Source organism: Scyliorhinus torazame, chromosome 14, assembly GCF_047496885.1.
Source record: "Scyliorhinus torazame isolate Kashiwa2021f chromosome 14, sScyTor2.1, whole genome shotgun sequence".
Lineage (NCBI taxonomy): Eukaryota > Metazoa > Chordata > Chondrichthyes > Carcharhiniformes > Scyliorhinidae > Scyliorhinus > Scyliorhinus torazame.
Window position 1 is genome coordinate 120,512,812 of NC_092720.1, and position 12,860 is coordinate 120,525,671.

Genomic DNA, 12,860 nt, shown 5'->3' on the forward strand with positions numbered 1-12,860 from the left:
CCTCAGGCTCTCGGTTTCCCCGTGACGGCAGCGCTGGTGTGAGACCCCCGGTTGCTGCGGTGATGATGGCGGCTCGGGAGGCGCAGGCCGCCGGCTCTGGCTGTGAGTTGGGGGCGCGGGAGCGGCTGGCCAGCGGCAGCACAGTGGGAGACGAGTCATCAGACAGCGAGGCCGAGCACGAGTCCGCGCAGAAACTGATCCGCAAAGTGTCCACCTCCGGCCAGATCCGCAGCAAGGTGAGGCCGGGGCCCGAGGGGGCGGGGGAGCTCTGAAACCCTCCGCCGCAAACACGGCGGCTGCAGCCGGGAGCGGGGGGAGGCCGCAGGGGGAGCCTGAGCAAGAGGGGGCAGAGCCCGTGACCGGGAGACACCCCGGGAAACTGCGCCCTCATCCCGGGAATAATCTGTTCCTGGGTCCAGTCCCCGGGAATAATCTGTCCCTAGATCCAATCCCGGGAATACCTACTTCCTGGGGCCAGTCTCTGGGAATAATCTGCTCCTGGGTCCAGTCCCCAGGACAAATCTGCTCCTGGGTCCAATCTCTGGGAATAATCTGCTCCTGGGTCCAATCTCTGGGAATAATCTGCTCCTGGGTCCAATCTCTGGGAATAATCTGCTCCTGGGTCCAATCTCTGGGAATAATCTGTCCTTGGGTTCAATCTTTAGGAATAATCGGCACCTGGATCCCACCATCAGGATGTATCCCAAATTGTATCCTCTTATCCTCAAGAATAATCCAGCACAGTACTTTTCTTGAATGTCCTGACAGGTTTTCCTCTTAATGTGACCTTGCAGAGCTTCATGAGGAGTTTACAGGGTTAACAATTTGTATTGCTGGTTTCACCACATCGTTCAGTGCTACTGTCAAAGGTTCATGGAATCCCATAGAACGCCTACAGTGCAGAAGGTGACCATTCGGTACGTCGAATTTGCACTGACCCACCAAAAGAACATCCTACCCAGGCCAACTCTCCCGCCCTATCCCAGTAACCCATCTAACCGTTGGATACTGAGGGCAATTTAGCATGGCCAACCCACTTACATTTGGACTGTGGGAGGAAACCTGAGCACCCGGACACCGACACGGGGAGAAAGTGCAAGCTCCACACTGACAGTCGCCCAAGACTGGAATTGAACCCGGGACCCTGGAGCTGTGAGGCAGCAGTGCTAACCACTGTGCCACCATGCCCCCCAGTATTGATTGGTGACTGTTGAGGTAATGTAATTCTGGGAGGTGGAATCTTCCATAACTTGCACAGCATCTAAGAGGTTGCTGGGATATTGAGGCACGTGAGTCTCAGGCTTGGTGGTCCCCTGGATTATTTACATGGGTTGACGAGCAATTTTCCCGATTAATATCCTGAAATTGGCCTCTTGTCTTTTCCTCTTATTTTCCTCCTGTCTCAGGAGATTGGGCGGCTGGTGGCGTTGGGTGAGTTAAGGGAGGTGGATTGGAGATTCGGGGCTCTCCGAGTACAAGTTGCTCCGGGGCAGGATTTGACAGGCTTGCTGCACCAGCCATTCTTTTCCGGTCTGTCTTTACATATCTTTCAGTGAGATGCCATGGTGTTAGATCATGTTTCTGTGGGTAAGAGTGCCTGAGTAGTCTTGTAACAGGGAACTTTGTCTTTTTAGTTTCGTACCAGTCAGCAGAAGAGTGGAATTAGCTTTCAAATGGTCCGCTGCTCAAAACTGTGTCCAAAGGTTTGATAGAATATACATTATATATCCAGGCAACATTTTCAAAAGAAAATACACAATCTGAACAATTAAATTTTGCTGTTGATGGCAGCACTTATTTTGACGTCTCCATTCAGAGATGCCTCTGGGAGGCATGAGGTGGGAAGGAGTGATCGGTGCTCAGAATAAGAGTGCTCTACTGATTTCATGGTCACTATTATTTCATTAGGTATTGGATAGGAAAAAGGACACTCCTGACAGTCTGGGCCACGTGAAGAAGTGGACGAAGATGCTAAACTTGAGACGGTATTTTGTGTAAAAACCCAGATGTGTGAAAGAGAATAAAGTTGCTCTGAACCTCAATTCCAGTGTAAACGCTCAGGGAAACACCATCCCTGGCTATACCTGGGAAAAGCAGTGACCTAGGGTTACATAGCCTGTACAGCACAGAAGCAGGGCATTCACCTCAGCTGGTTGGCCATGGTGTCTATACATCACCTCATCCAATCATTTCTCTCTCATTACCTAGCTTCAATGCTCTAAACTGGCAGTGATGAGAAATTTAGTCCCACTATGTCCCAAACTAAACGGGCATGAAACAAATCATATACATTTGTATTGTTGGATCAGGTCAGTTCCTGCCCATGGTGTAGATTGCCTCTCCTTCCAGCTCTAAACTGTGGATTATTGGGCACCACTCCTGTCAGGGAGGGGGAAGATTGTGCTCTCAGGCTATGCTTTGCAACTTCATACAACCCAGATTGACAAACCCGTTGAGGGCGGCTGAGGCAGTGATGCGGTGCCATTTTTTACCGCATCAAACATTTCAGGCCTTCTGAACACTCCTAAGTGGGTGTTGCCACAGTCTTTAGTTGTGTCTCCCAGGTCTAAACGCTGTTTTGTTTTCTGATTCCTGAGTGTACCAGCTCTGCACCACCCAGTGTCAGGCGTTGCTCGCTCTCTTGTCTGATGTTTGGGTTTCCCTTGAGTCAGCAGCTGCCCATCCTGCTTGTGGCTGTCTGATTTGGGCTTTATGCTTGTGACCAAAGATAAGCCACTTCCCTCCCAACTAGTTCCCAATCAAAGATCCCTCCCACCTGGCTTACTCACTCTTCCAACTTCTTCCATCGGGCAGGAGATACAGAAGTTTGAGAACACGCACGAACAGACTCAAAAACAGCTTCTTCCCCACTGTCACCAGACTCCTAAATGACCCTCTTATGGACTGACCTCATTAACACTACACCCTGTATGCTTCATCCGATGCCAGTGCTTATGTAGTTACATTGTGTTATGTTGCGCTTCCCTATTATGTATTTTCTTTTATTCCCTTTTCTTCTCATGTACTTAATGATCTGTTGAGCTGCTCGCAGAAAAATACTTTTCACTGTACCTCGGTACACGTGACAATAAACAAATCCAATCCAATCCAATCCTTGAGTTTATCACCTCCGGTCTTGTGATCCCTAACTTTCCAATCCTCTAGTCCCTGTTCCCTACTCTAAACCATATGCCCCACCACTTTCCCCTTGCCTCTTTGCTCAATGGACCTCTCGGCTGATGCACCTTTTCTTTGCCATGGACTTCCAGCTGACAAGGTATGTTTACAATGCTTGGAGTGAGTGTCCCACACAGATATATAATAGCAACGCTTCACAGACACCGAAAGCTCTCCATCACATCACTGTAAAGCGGAACATGCAAATTCTCCACAGGGGAAGGGTGTCACATACTCATCAGAGGGGAAAACAGCATATTCACCATGAGCCAGTGCCATGGGAGCTCAAAGTAATGGTGCTCAACCAGCTGAACCCAGCTCCTGTGTTTAAGGACAGTGATTCAGAAAGTTGGAGGCACAGAAAGTAAAAGTGAGAGAAAGACAATCCACAGGAGGCCGCAAAAGCAACTGAATGGATCATAGCAGAGCTCTGGGGAACGAAGAGAGGAAGAATCTAATGTGGACAGTGCTTTCAAAGAGCTGGCACAGACTCAGTGGGCTGAATGGCCACTCTCTGTGCTGTAAAATTCTGCCAAAAGCTGTAGAAAAGCAAACTTCAACAGAGGCGAGAGGGCTTACAGTCTTTTTTAAAAATTAGATTTAGAGTACCCAATTCATTTTTTCCAATTACGGGGCAATTTAGCGTGGCCAGTCTACCTACCCTGCACAACTTTGGGTTGGAGCGAAACCCACGCAGACACGGGGAGAATGTGCAAACTCCACATGGAGAGCGACCTGGGGCCGGGATCGAACCTTTGACCTCGGCGCCGTGAGGCAGCAGTGCTAACCACTGCGCCACCATGCTGCCCCCTCACTTCCAGTCTTATCAGGTCAGCAAGTGAGATCGTCCCTGCACCAACAGAGTTCTCAAATCATTAATTAAATTTAGTAAAAATTATAGTTGGTGGAAGAAAAAATGTGCGTGTGTGTTGTCATGTAGAAGTGGATGGAGATATTTTAGTTCTGCCTCAAAGCTCCGATGCTTTTGGTTGTGACCCAATCTCAAAAAAGAACAAAACGTTCTTTTTCAGGAATTTCGCCTAAAGCTTTCCCGACCAGTTGGAAGGCTTAAAATAAATTCAAGTTTAGAAATGTTTTTTCCCCTCTCTGTATCGGCGGATGTCGCTCATGGAGATTTGAGAAGGAGTGAACTTGCCTCAGAGCATCTCCGCAATGCTGCAGGGAAAGGTGTGGGGTTCTGGGACTGACCAAACCCAAGCTATAGGCAGGTGTGAATGTGCAACAGGCAGCTTTACAATAAGAACATCTCGGTGGCAGCCTAATGCAGTGTTGATTATAGATTAGTTACGATTGTTGGCTTATATCACACAGCAAGCAGTGATCTGTTCTGGTAATTGCTCTTAGAGATTTGCCAGCGGTTGTCTCCAAAATGGTTTTGATTTTTGTTGGAATATCCGGTGAGACTTGGAATACTGTTTTTAATTTCATCACATCTCCAGCAGCAATCTGATTTAGTGAATGTATCCTGGTACAGTTTGAAATGAAATCAGTGCAAAACCTGTATTTCTTTTGCCCCAAGTGTTAATGTTGAAATATGAAAGTGTTAATGTTATCGACAGAGAGCAGAACAAAAATAATTTTTTATTGAAACCTTGGCCGCCCTGGTCCACTGACTGTATGTAAAATATAGAGCAGTGTGCGGTTTCATCTAAATGAGCCCTACTTCCTGGTATTTCTCGGAAAATATTTAGTCTCTTGAGGGGACCGACGCAGCTATAAATAGCTCTGGTCGTCTGTTCTCACTAAGCTCACAGACTGATGATGACCAGATGGAATTCAGCCACCAGAACATGCAAACAGCAAAACACTCAGTTTGCTATATTTTTTTCCCAGAGACTTGTTTAGCAGTTTAAAAAATCTAACTCCTGCATTACTTCCTGAAAGTCCTTTAAAGTTTGGACTTGAGATTGGAATCATACACCCTTACATCACCCCATTGTAGAAGTGCAGCTTGTGTTTTAACAGGATTGGTGGGTATCAGAGAGAGCAGTGGCGAGCCGGGGATGGTCAAAGTCTTTAGGGTGCTTTTGGAGTCAGCAAAAGAGAGTGTGAAAGGAAGCAGCTTTCACAGAGAGCGCCACAGAGTAAGCAATGGTCTGGTGAAGTAGCGGGGGTGGCCAACCTCACTGGGAGCAGAGAGGTGTTGGATTTGGCTGGGACATGAGGTTGGAGAAGATCACCTCAGAGGGTTGGGGCAGTGGGGAACAGATGTGAGGTGATCGTCAGAGGGAGTGGGAAACCGGAGTGGTGTTCTGATGAGAGCTTCATTGAATCACGGTGTATTCTTCAAATCTCTTGGCAAACAGCAATGAATCATTTTTCTGTTATAAGTTAGAATTGGAGGAAGGGGCATATTTTGTTTGCAAACTGATCATGCTATATTTGAAAGTTGATGTTACCATTCTGCAGGATCTTGGCTGGGTTGCGGTCTGAGTTTAATCTTGGCCATGGTGCTCACAAAGAGGGAAAACCATTGACTAAGCCCCCACCACAAATTCCTGGTTACTGTCTAATGCTGAATAATACTTTGAAACCTCGTCCTTTCTGACCCTGTATCCTCCCATAACATTCCATCTCCCTGACAATGTCTGAGCCAATCTGCGGCAGAAACTCTTACTCACGCTTTTGCCACCTCCAGATTCGACTATTCCTCTTCTTTTTCTGGGTGGTCACACATTCACACACACTGTGAACTCATCCACAACTTTGTTGGCATACCCCATCCCACACCAAATCCTGTTGACCTAGCAGTCCCGTCCTCGCTGACCTACATTAGCTCCCTGTCTAGCAGCACCTAGAATTTAAATTCAAATTCGTTCATGGCTTTGTTTTCATTTTGTGAGATATGCTTCACAATTACAAGTTGATGGGCCTACTCTGTATGTCTACATAATGTACTGACCAGTTCTACCTGTTGCCCTACCGTTATATTAACATATTAATTGCAGTCTTAATGTTAACATGGGATATGAAAGATTGCGGATCTCTATTTTACGTTTTGCTCACTGGCTGTGTATTTGCATGTGGCATTCTCTTTCTATTTTCATGTGTACTTTGTGTTTTTTGCTGATCCTGTCCATCTGTGATCTGTTTGCATATTAACATTGGGTGTACCGTCTCTGTATTTACTTGGTGTCTTATTTGCATGTGACAAGTTAGCTATGACCTGCCAGTTTTATATTTGTCTGTAATGTCCTATCCACATGTATTTACATTGTGGACATTGTGTTCCCCTTTTATGCATTTTCTTTTTATTTGATTTTCATGTACTAAATAATCTATTTGAGCTGATCATAGAAAAATACTTTTCACTGTACTTCGGTACATGTGACAATAAACATATCCAGTCCAATGTGATCCACCAACTTTATATTAAAACAGGATGTGCTTGTGCATGTTAATTGATGCTGGATCTCCCATCCATATGCACGTGACGTGCCATTGTTCAAGTGACACGTCTGCTCTATATTAACATGTGATCTACTGTCTCTGCGCCTAATGTGTTAGCATATTTCTGTGTAATGCCCATTCTGCGCAGTGATATGCGACACATAGGATTTACAGTGCAGAAGGAGGCCATTCGGCCCATCAAGTCTGCACCGACCCTTGGAAAGAGCACCCTACTTAAGCCCATGCCTCCACCCTATCCCCGTAACCCAGAAACCCCACCTAATCTTTTGGACACTAAGGGGCAATTTAGCATGGCCAATCCACCTAACCCGTACAGTTTGTATATCACCATTGTATGCTTTCTGCATGGATTTGGCCGGCTGCTGCTTGAATATTAACACTACATGCTGTCTTTATTCACAACTTGTTTCTGCGCCTGATGGGTTACCTTTACACATGATGGACCCTCTGTGTGATGTCTCATCCCTTTATTTACACAATGCCTGCTATTTGTGTATTTACATTTGCTGTCTTGGCTCAGTGTTTGACACAGTTGTACCGTCAGTCTGTTTATACACAGCCTGCTGTCTGTATATTTACACAGGATATGCTACCAGCAGATATTTATATATGATGTGCCACAGGTTTTAAGAGTTAGCTTATATATTTACACATGGCGCACCAATATATATTAACTTATGATGTGATTTCTGGTGATTAATATTGCCCTGTATAATGCATATAATGTGCCCACCTGTGTGTTACACGTGGCAGTTTCTATATTTTCTAGTGTGATGCTGCCTTTGAGCTGAGCTGATGAAAAACTTGCATTGTTGTTTTTTCTTTTTCCCCCCCATAAATTTAGAGTACCCAATTAATTTTTTCCAATTAAGGGGCAATTTAGCGAGGCCAATCCACCTAGCCTGCACATCTTTGGGTTGTGGGGGCAAAACCCACGCAAACACGGGGAGAATGTGCAAACTCCACACGGACAGTGACCCAGAGCCGAAAGTACTCATAATCCCCCAGATTAACCCCCCCATTGACCGCACTGCCAAGCAGGATGGGAAAGAATCAGCCGTCCAGCTGAAAGCCAGCAGAGACGAGGGGAGGGAAACCTCCGCCTCAGAGCAAGGAACCGCGTGTGGGTCGACCCAGCAGAGCTCCCAGTGCAGACCCAGGCACTGATGGACAAATTGAGTGCTTCATCGCCACGAGCTCCAGAGACACGGGGAGGAGATGAACTAAGACCTCCTGGCAACAGTCGAGGTGACAGTGGAAGCCTCGATGGCCCCCATGAGGCAATGGACAAAATGAAGTGGAGACTAGAGGCCCAAGAGACGACGACACGGGACCTCGAAAAAGCCGTCACGGACCAAGGAGACCGGATTGCGGCACTCCAGGCTGGTCAAGACCCAGAAGGGGCTGGAGGATAAAATTGACGATCACGAGAACCAATCGCGTCAGCAAAACCTGAGAATCGAGGGCCTGCCGAAGGAAATGGAGGGGAGACACCCCACAGACTACATAGCAGCGATGCTCGGGAAGGGGGTCAGCGAGGGGGCTTCGCCAAGCCTCCGGAGATAGACCGTGCCCACAGGTTGCTTCGGCAGCGGCCCTGGGCTGGGGAACCGAAGCGGGTGATGATCGTGAAACTGCCGAGCCATACTAATCAACAGGACAGTTTCATTCACAGAGCTGAGCACAGTGACGGACCCAGGGGGTGTGATAGTTACGGCCAGCGGGACCCTGGAAGGAACCGCGATAGTCTTGGTAAATATAAACGCCCCAAACTGGGACAACGCAGAATTCATCAAAAATGCAATGGCCGAAATTCTGCACGAGACACCCACTGACTTGCATTGCGGGGGAGGAGGGCTTTAACTGCATGCAGGACCTGGCAATGGACAGATCCAACTCCAGGACAGGCTCTCGTCAGGTATAACACGAAAATTGAATGCCTTATAGATCAGATGGGGAGCGTAGAGTCGTGGAGGTTCAATCACTTGAGAGAAAAAGAATCCTCCTCCTCCCATGTGCACAAGGCCTATTCGCGTATAGTCTTTTTTTTGTTGTAGGAAAAAGGGTGCTTCCAAGACGGAAGACTCATGAATATAATCTCTGACCATGCACCACATTATATGGATGAACAGGCTGGAGAAGGGCCAGGCTCAACGCCGCGCCCCCCCCCCCCCTCATTGAGGCTGGATACAGCTCTCCTCGCAGATAAGGAATTCTATACAAAGATATCCCAAACCATCGATGGCTATGTAACCTGAAACCTCACCCTCCGCATTCTGGGAGGCACTGAAGGTGACCAGGGGCGAAATCATAGTATGTGGGACCCTTAGGGAGGTGAAATAAAGAGCAGCCAAGCAGCAGCTGATTGACTCCATACTGGTGGTGGACCGGTGGTACTCCACGGCCACAACTGTGGAACTGCTGGCGGAGAGGAAGCTGCAGATGGAATTTGATCTGCTCTCCACAAATAAGGCAGTCCACCAGCTCTGCCAGGCATCGAGGGGCCTTCTACAAACATGGAGACAAGGCCAAACGCATGCTGGCGCACCAGCTAAGAAAGCAAGCAGCCGCAAAAGAGGGAGAGCAAGTTAGACACAGAAATGGTAGAATGGTAGCAGACCCAAATGAGGTCAACGAGGCCTTTCTAAACTTTTACCGAGGGCTAAACACCTCCGAACCCAGGGTGGAGGTGGGAGGCGACGACTCAGTGATGGAACAGTTCCTTGACAGACTGGATATACCGGTGGTGGGGGAGGACAGGAAACACGGGCTGGAAATACCACTATAGCTGGGCGAAATTGTGGGATGCATTCATTATATGCAGTCAGGGAAAGTGCCGGGACCAGTGGGTTCCCGGTAAGATTTGCAGCAGCACTTGCGGGAGATGTTCAATGATTCACTGTCTAAGATGCCTTGCTGCCCACGCTGGCCCAGGCCTCAATCTCATTGATCCCCAAAAAGGACAAAGAGCCGACAGAGTGTGGGACGTACAGACTCATCTCGCTCTTAAACACTGATGCAAAAGTCCGAGCGAAAGCGCTGGTGAGGCGCATGGAGAGCTACCTGCCAGAAGTGACCATGGAAGATCAGACCGGGTTTGTCAAGGGCAGACAACTCTCAGCAAACATCAGATGCCTGCTGAATATGACAATGACCCCATCCGGCGAGAGGACACCAGAGGGGATCGTCTCCCTGGATGCTGAGAAAGCCTTTGATCAAATAGAATGGAGGTACCTCATGGAGGTACTTGAACAGTTTGGAATTGGAGCAGAGTTCACCGTGTGGGTGAAGCTTCTGTACAGCACTCCTATGGCGAGCGTACAGACGAACGGCACCAGCTCCAAATACTTTCGGCTGCACATAGGAACGAGGTAGGGGTGCTTATAATCTCCTCGCCTGTTGCACTGGCAATCCAACCACTGGCCATCGCCCTTAGACGGCGTGGTGCCCAGAGGGGCAGAGAGCATCAAGTCCTGTTCTATGTGGATGACATGCTCCTCTGTGTCGAACCCCCTAGTCAGCATGGAAAAGATAACAGGGCTCCTTGGGGAGTTTGGTGCCTTCTCAGGTAAACCTGGGAAAGAGCAAAAGCTTCCCGGAGGACGCCCGAGAGAGAGGTGCGCAGCTAGAAGAACTGCCATATAAAGTGATCCAAACCAAGTTCAAGTACCCAGGGATCCAAATGGGCCACAGCTGGACGAGGCTCCACAAGTGGAACCTCTCCAGCTTGGTGGAGGAGGTGAAGAGGGACCTGCAAAGATGGGACTCATTCCATCTTTTGCTATCGGGAAGGGTACAGAGGTCAAAATGAACGTGCTGCCGAGGTTTCTCTTCGTATTCAGATTACTCCCGATCTTCATGCCCAAATCCTCCTTCACCAGGGTTGACAAGTTAATCATGGCGTTTGTCTGTGTTTGTGTGTGTGTGTATGTTGGAGGTGGGGGGAGAGGAAGGAGAAGGGAAAAAGTCCTTAGGGTATGCAAGACCATCTTACAGTGAGGGCGACATGTGGGAGGCCTGGCCCTACTGAACCTTCTGGGCGGCAAACGCGGCAAGGGTTGGGGGAGTGGCTACTGGAAGTGGAGGTGGACTGGGTCCGATTTGAGGAGACCTCTGCATGGAGACATCTCTCCGAGCGCTGGCCACCGCACCACTCCCGCCCCCCCCATGCACATACTCCAGGAGCCCGGTGGTAGTGTCCACACTAAGGACATGGAATCAGTTCAGGTGCCATTTCAAGCTTGATGAGGTGTCCATAGTGGCCCCCATCTGTAACAACCATAGGTTTACACCGGCAAGGATACACCGGCAAGGATACACGCCACATTTAGGACGTGGAGGGAGGACAGAAAGACACTGAGAGTGAAGGACATGTACGTGGACGATAGACTAGTGACCCCGGGGGAAATCTCTGAGACGCTCCCACTCCCGAAAAGGAACGAGCTCAGGTACCTGCAAATGCGTGACTTCCTCCGCAGGGAGACAAATGCGTTCCCCCAGAGACCCGGACACACATTTCTGGACAAAAATTGCAGGGCTGGGCCGGTTAGGGGCACGCAAATGTGGCGACATCTATGGGCAACTCGTAGAAAATCTCAGGACTCCACTGGTCGAGACCAGGTGGAAATGGGAGGAGGAGCTAGGAATGGAGATAGGGGGAGGATTCTGTATCGAGGCGCTGTACAGGATTAATTCCACCTCTTCCGGCACCGGCCTAAGCCTGATGCAGCTCAAGGTGGTGCACAGAGCACACCTTACTAAGACACGTATGAGTGGGTTCTTCCCGGAGGTGGAGGACATGTGTGAGTGGTGTCAGGGGAGCCCAGCCAACCACATCCACATGTTCATATCCTGCCCAACCAACTACACTGACATGTTCTGTTCCTGCCCCAGTCTCGGGTTGTGAAATGAGAATCGCTTATTGTCACAAGTAGGCTTCAAATGAAGTTACTGTGAAAAGCCCCTAGTTGCCACATTCCGGCGCCTGTTCAGGGAGGCTGGTACGGGAATTGAACCCGCGCTGCTGGACTGCATTGGTCTGCTTTAAAAGCCAGCTATTTAGCCATGCGCTAAACCAGCCCCTTATGGGTTGTGGGAGTCAATATAGAGCCTGTGGTGACCTTCGGGGTGTCAGTGCATCCAGAGCGCTGGACAGGGAAAGGGGCGGACGTCCTGGCCACCAGCTCACTGATCACCAGGCAGCGACTCCTGCTAAATTGGAAGTCGGCAGCGCCACCCAGAGCCTCGGAGTGGCTCTCAGACCTGGCCGAGTTCCTGAAACTAGAAAAGATAAAATGTTCGATAAGGGGGGGGGTCTGAGGAGAGATTTCATGAAATTTGGAAGAATTTCACAAACCTCTGCAGACCTGTTTGCAACCAGCAACAAGCTGGCAGGGCGGGAGTGGAGCAGTATAGAAGGGAGGGGTAGAGAAGGAAAGGAAGGTGGGTGGGAGCACCGCCAGGATGAAAAGGAGCTTGCATAAAGCAGAAGAGAAATGGGAAGGAAGGCCATTCGCAGGAGGGGATACGGATCACTCCCCCACGTGTCAAACCGGGAAGGCGGACCATCCTAACCTCCCTCGAGAAATCAAGCAGGAAACAAAACCTCCAAAACAAATGTCATTATAAACAATGTAAAGAGTTTGGGCAGTAATTGTAAATACAAATGTACCCAATAAGAACACTTTAAAAAATGTATGATACACACCAATGTAAATAATGTAAGGAAATTGGCTGTTATTATTTTGGTGGTTATTGTTTTTGATATTCTGCAAAATTTTGATATCTCATGCCAAAATCCATAAAGTTTTTTCAAAAAAATATATATTTGCCATGGGCCAGATTTAATAATGATTTGAATTCCCCTAGCTGCTGGTGACATTTAAACCAATATCCCCGGAGCATGATCCTGGGCCCTAAACAGCTGGATAACTGCTCCAGTGATATCAGCAATGCACCACCATCCCCTCAATGTGTATCTGGGGTCCTTGATTTTTTATTTTTGACAAGCAATCTGTACTCTTAATTTGTGATGTTATCTGTAATTTCTCTTTGGCACACTATTCATATATCTCTCTATGATATATTATTTGTATAATATCATAGTAATGTGTTTATATATCATATATGTTAGGGCCTCTACAGGGGATTAAATCCAAAAAATACTCACTGAACTGTACAGATATCCTGAATACTGTGACTGTACAGACACTCTGAATACTGTGACAGTACAGGTACTTTGAATACTGTGA

At 48.3% G+C, this 12,860-nt stretch overlaps 1 protein-coding gene across 3 annotated transcripts in view; it reads left to right on the forward strand.

Annotated features, from left to right (window-relative positions):
- The window catches only part of LOC140389979 (diacylglycerol kinase delta), a 225,184-nt gene continuing 212,324 nt past the window's right edge, over positions 1 to 12,860 (forward strand). For 2 of the 3 annotated variants that reach the window (XM_072474713.1, XM_072474715.1), the window contains exon 1: positions 1 to 236. In XM_072474713.1, the coding sequence (XP_072330814.1) occupies positions 63 to 236 (174 nt within the window). In that variant the 5' untranslated portion in view covers positions 1 to 62. The remainder of the gene's footprint in view (positions 237 to 12,860) is intronic. The other variant, XM_072474714.1, reaches the window with a different exon arrangement.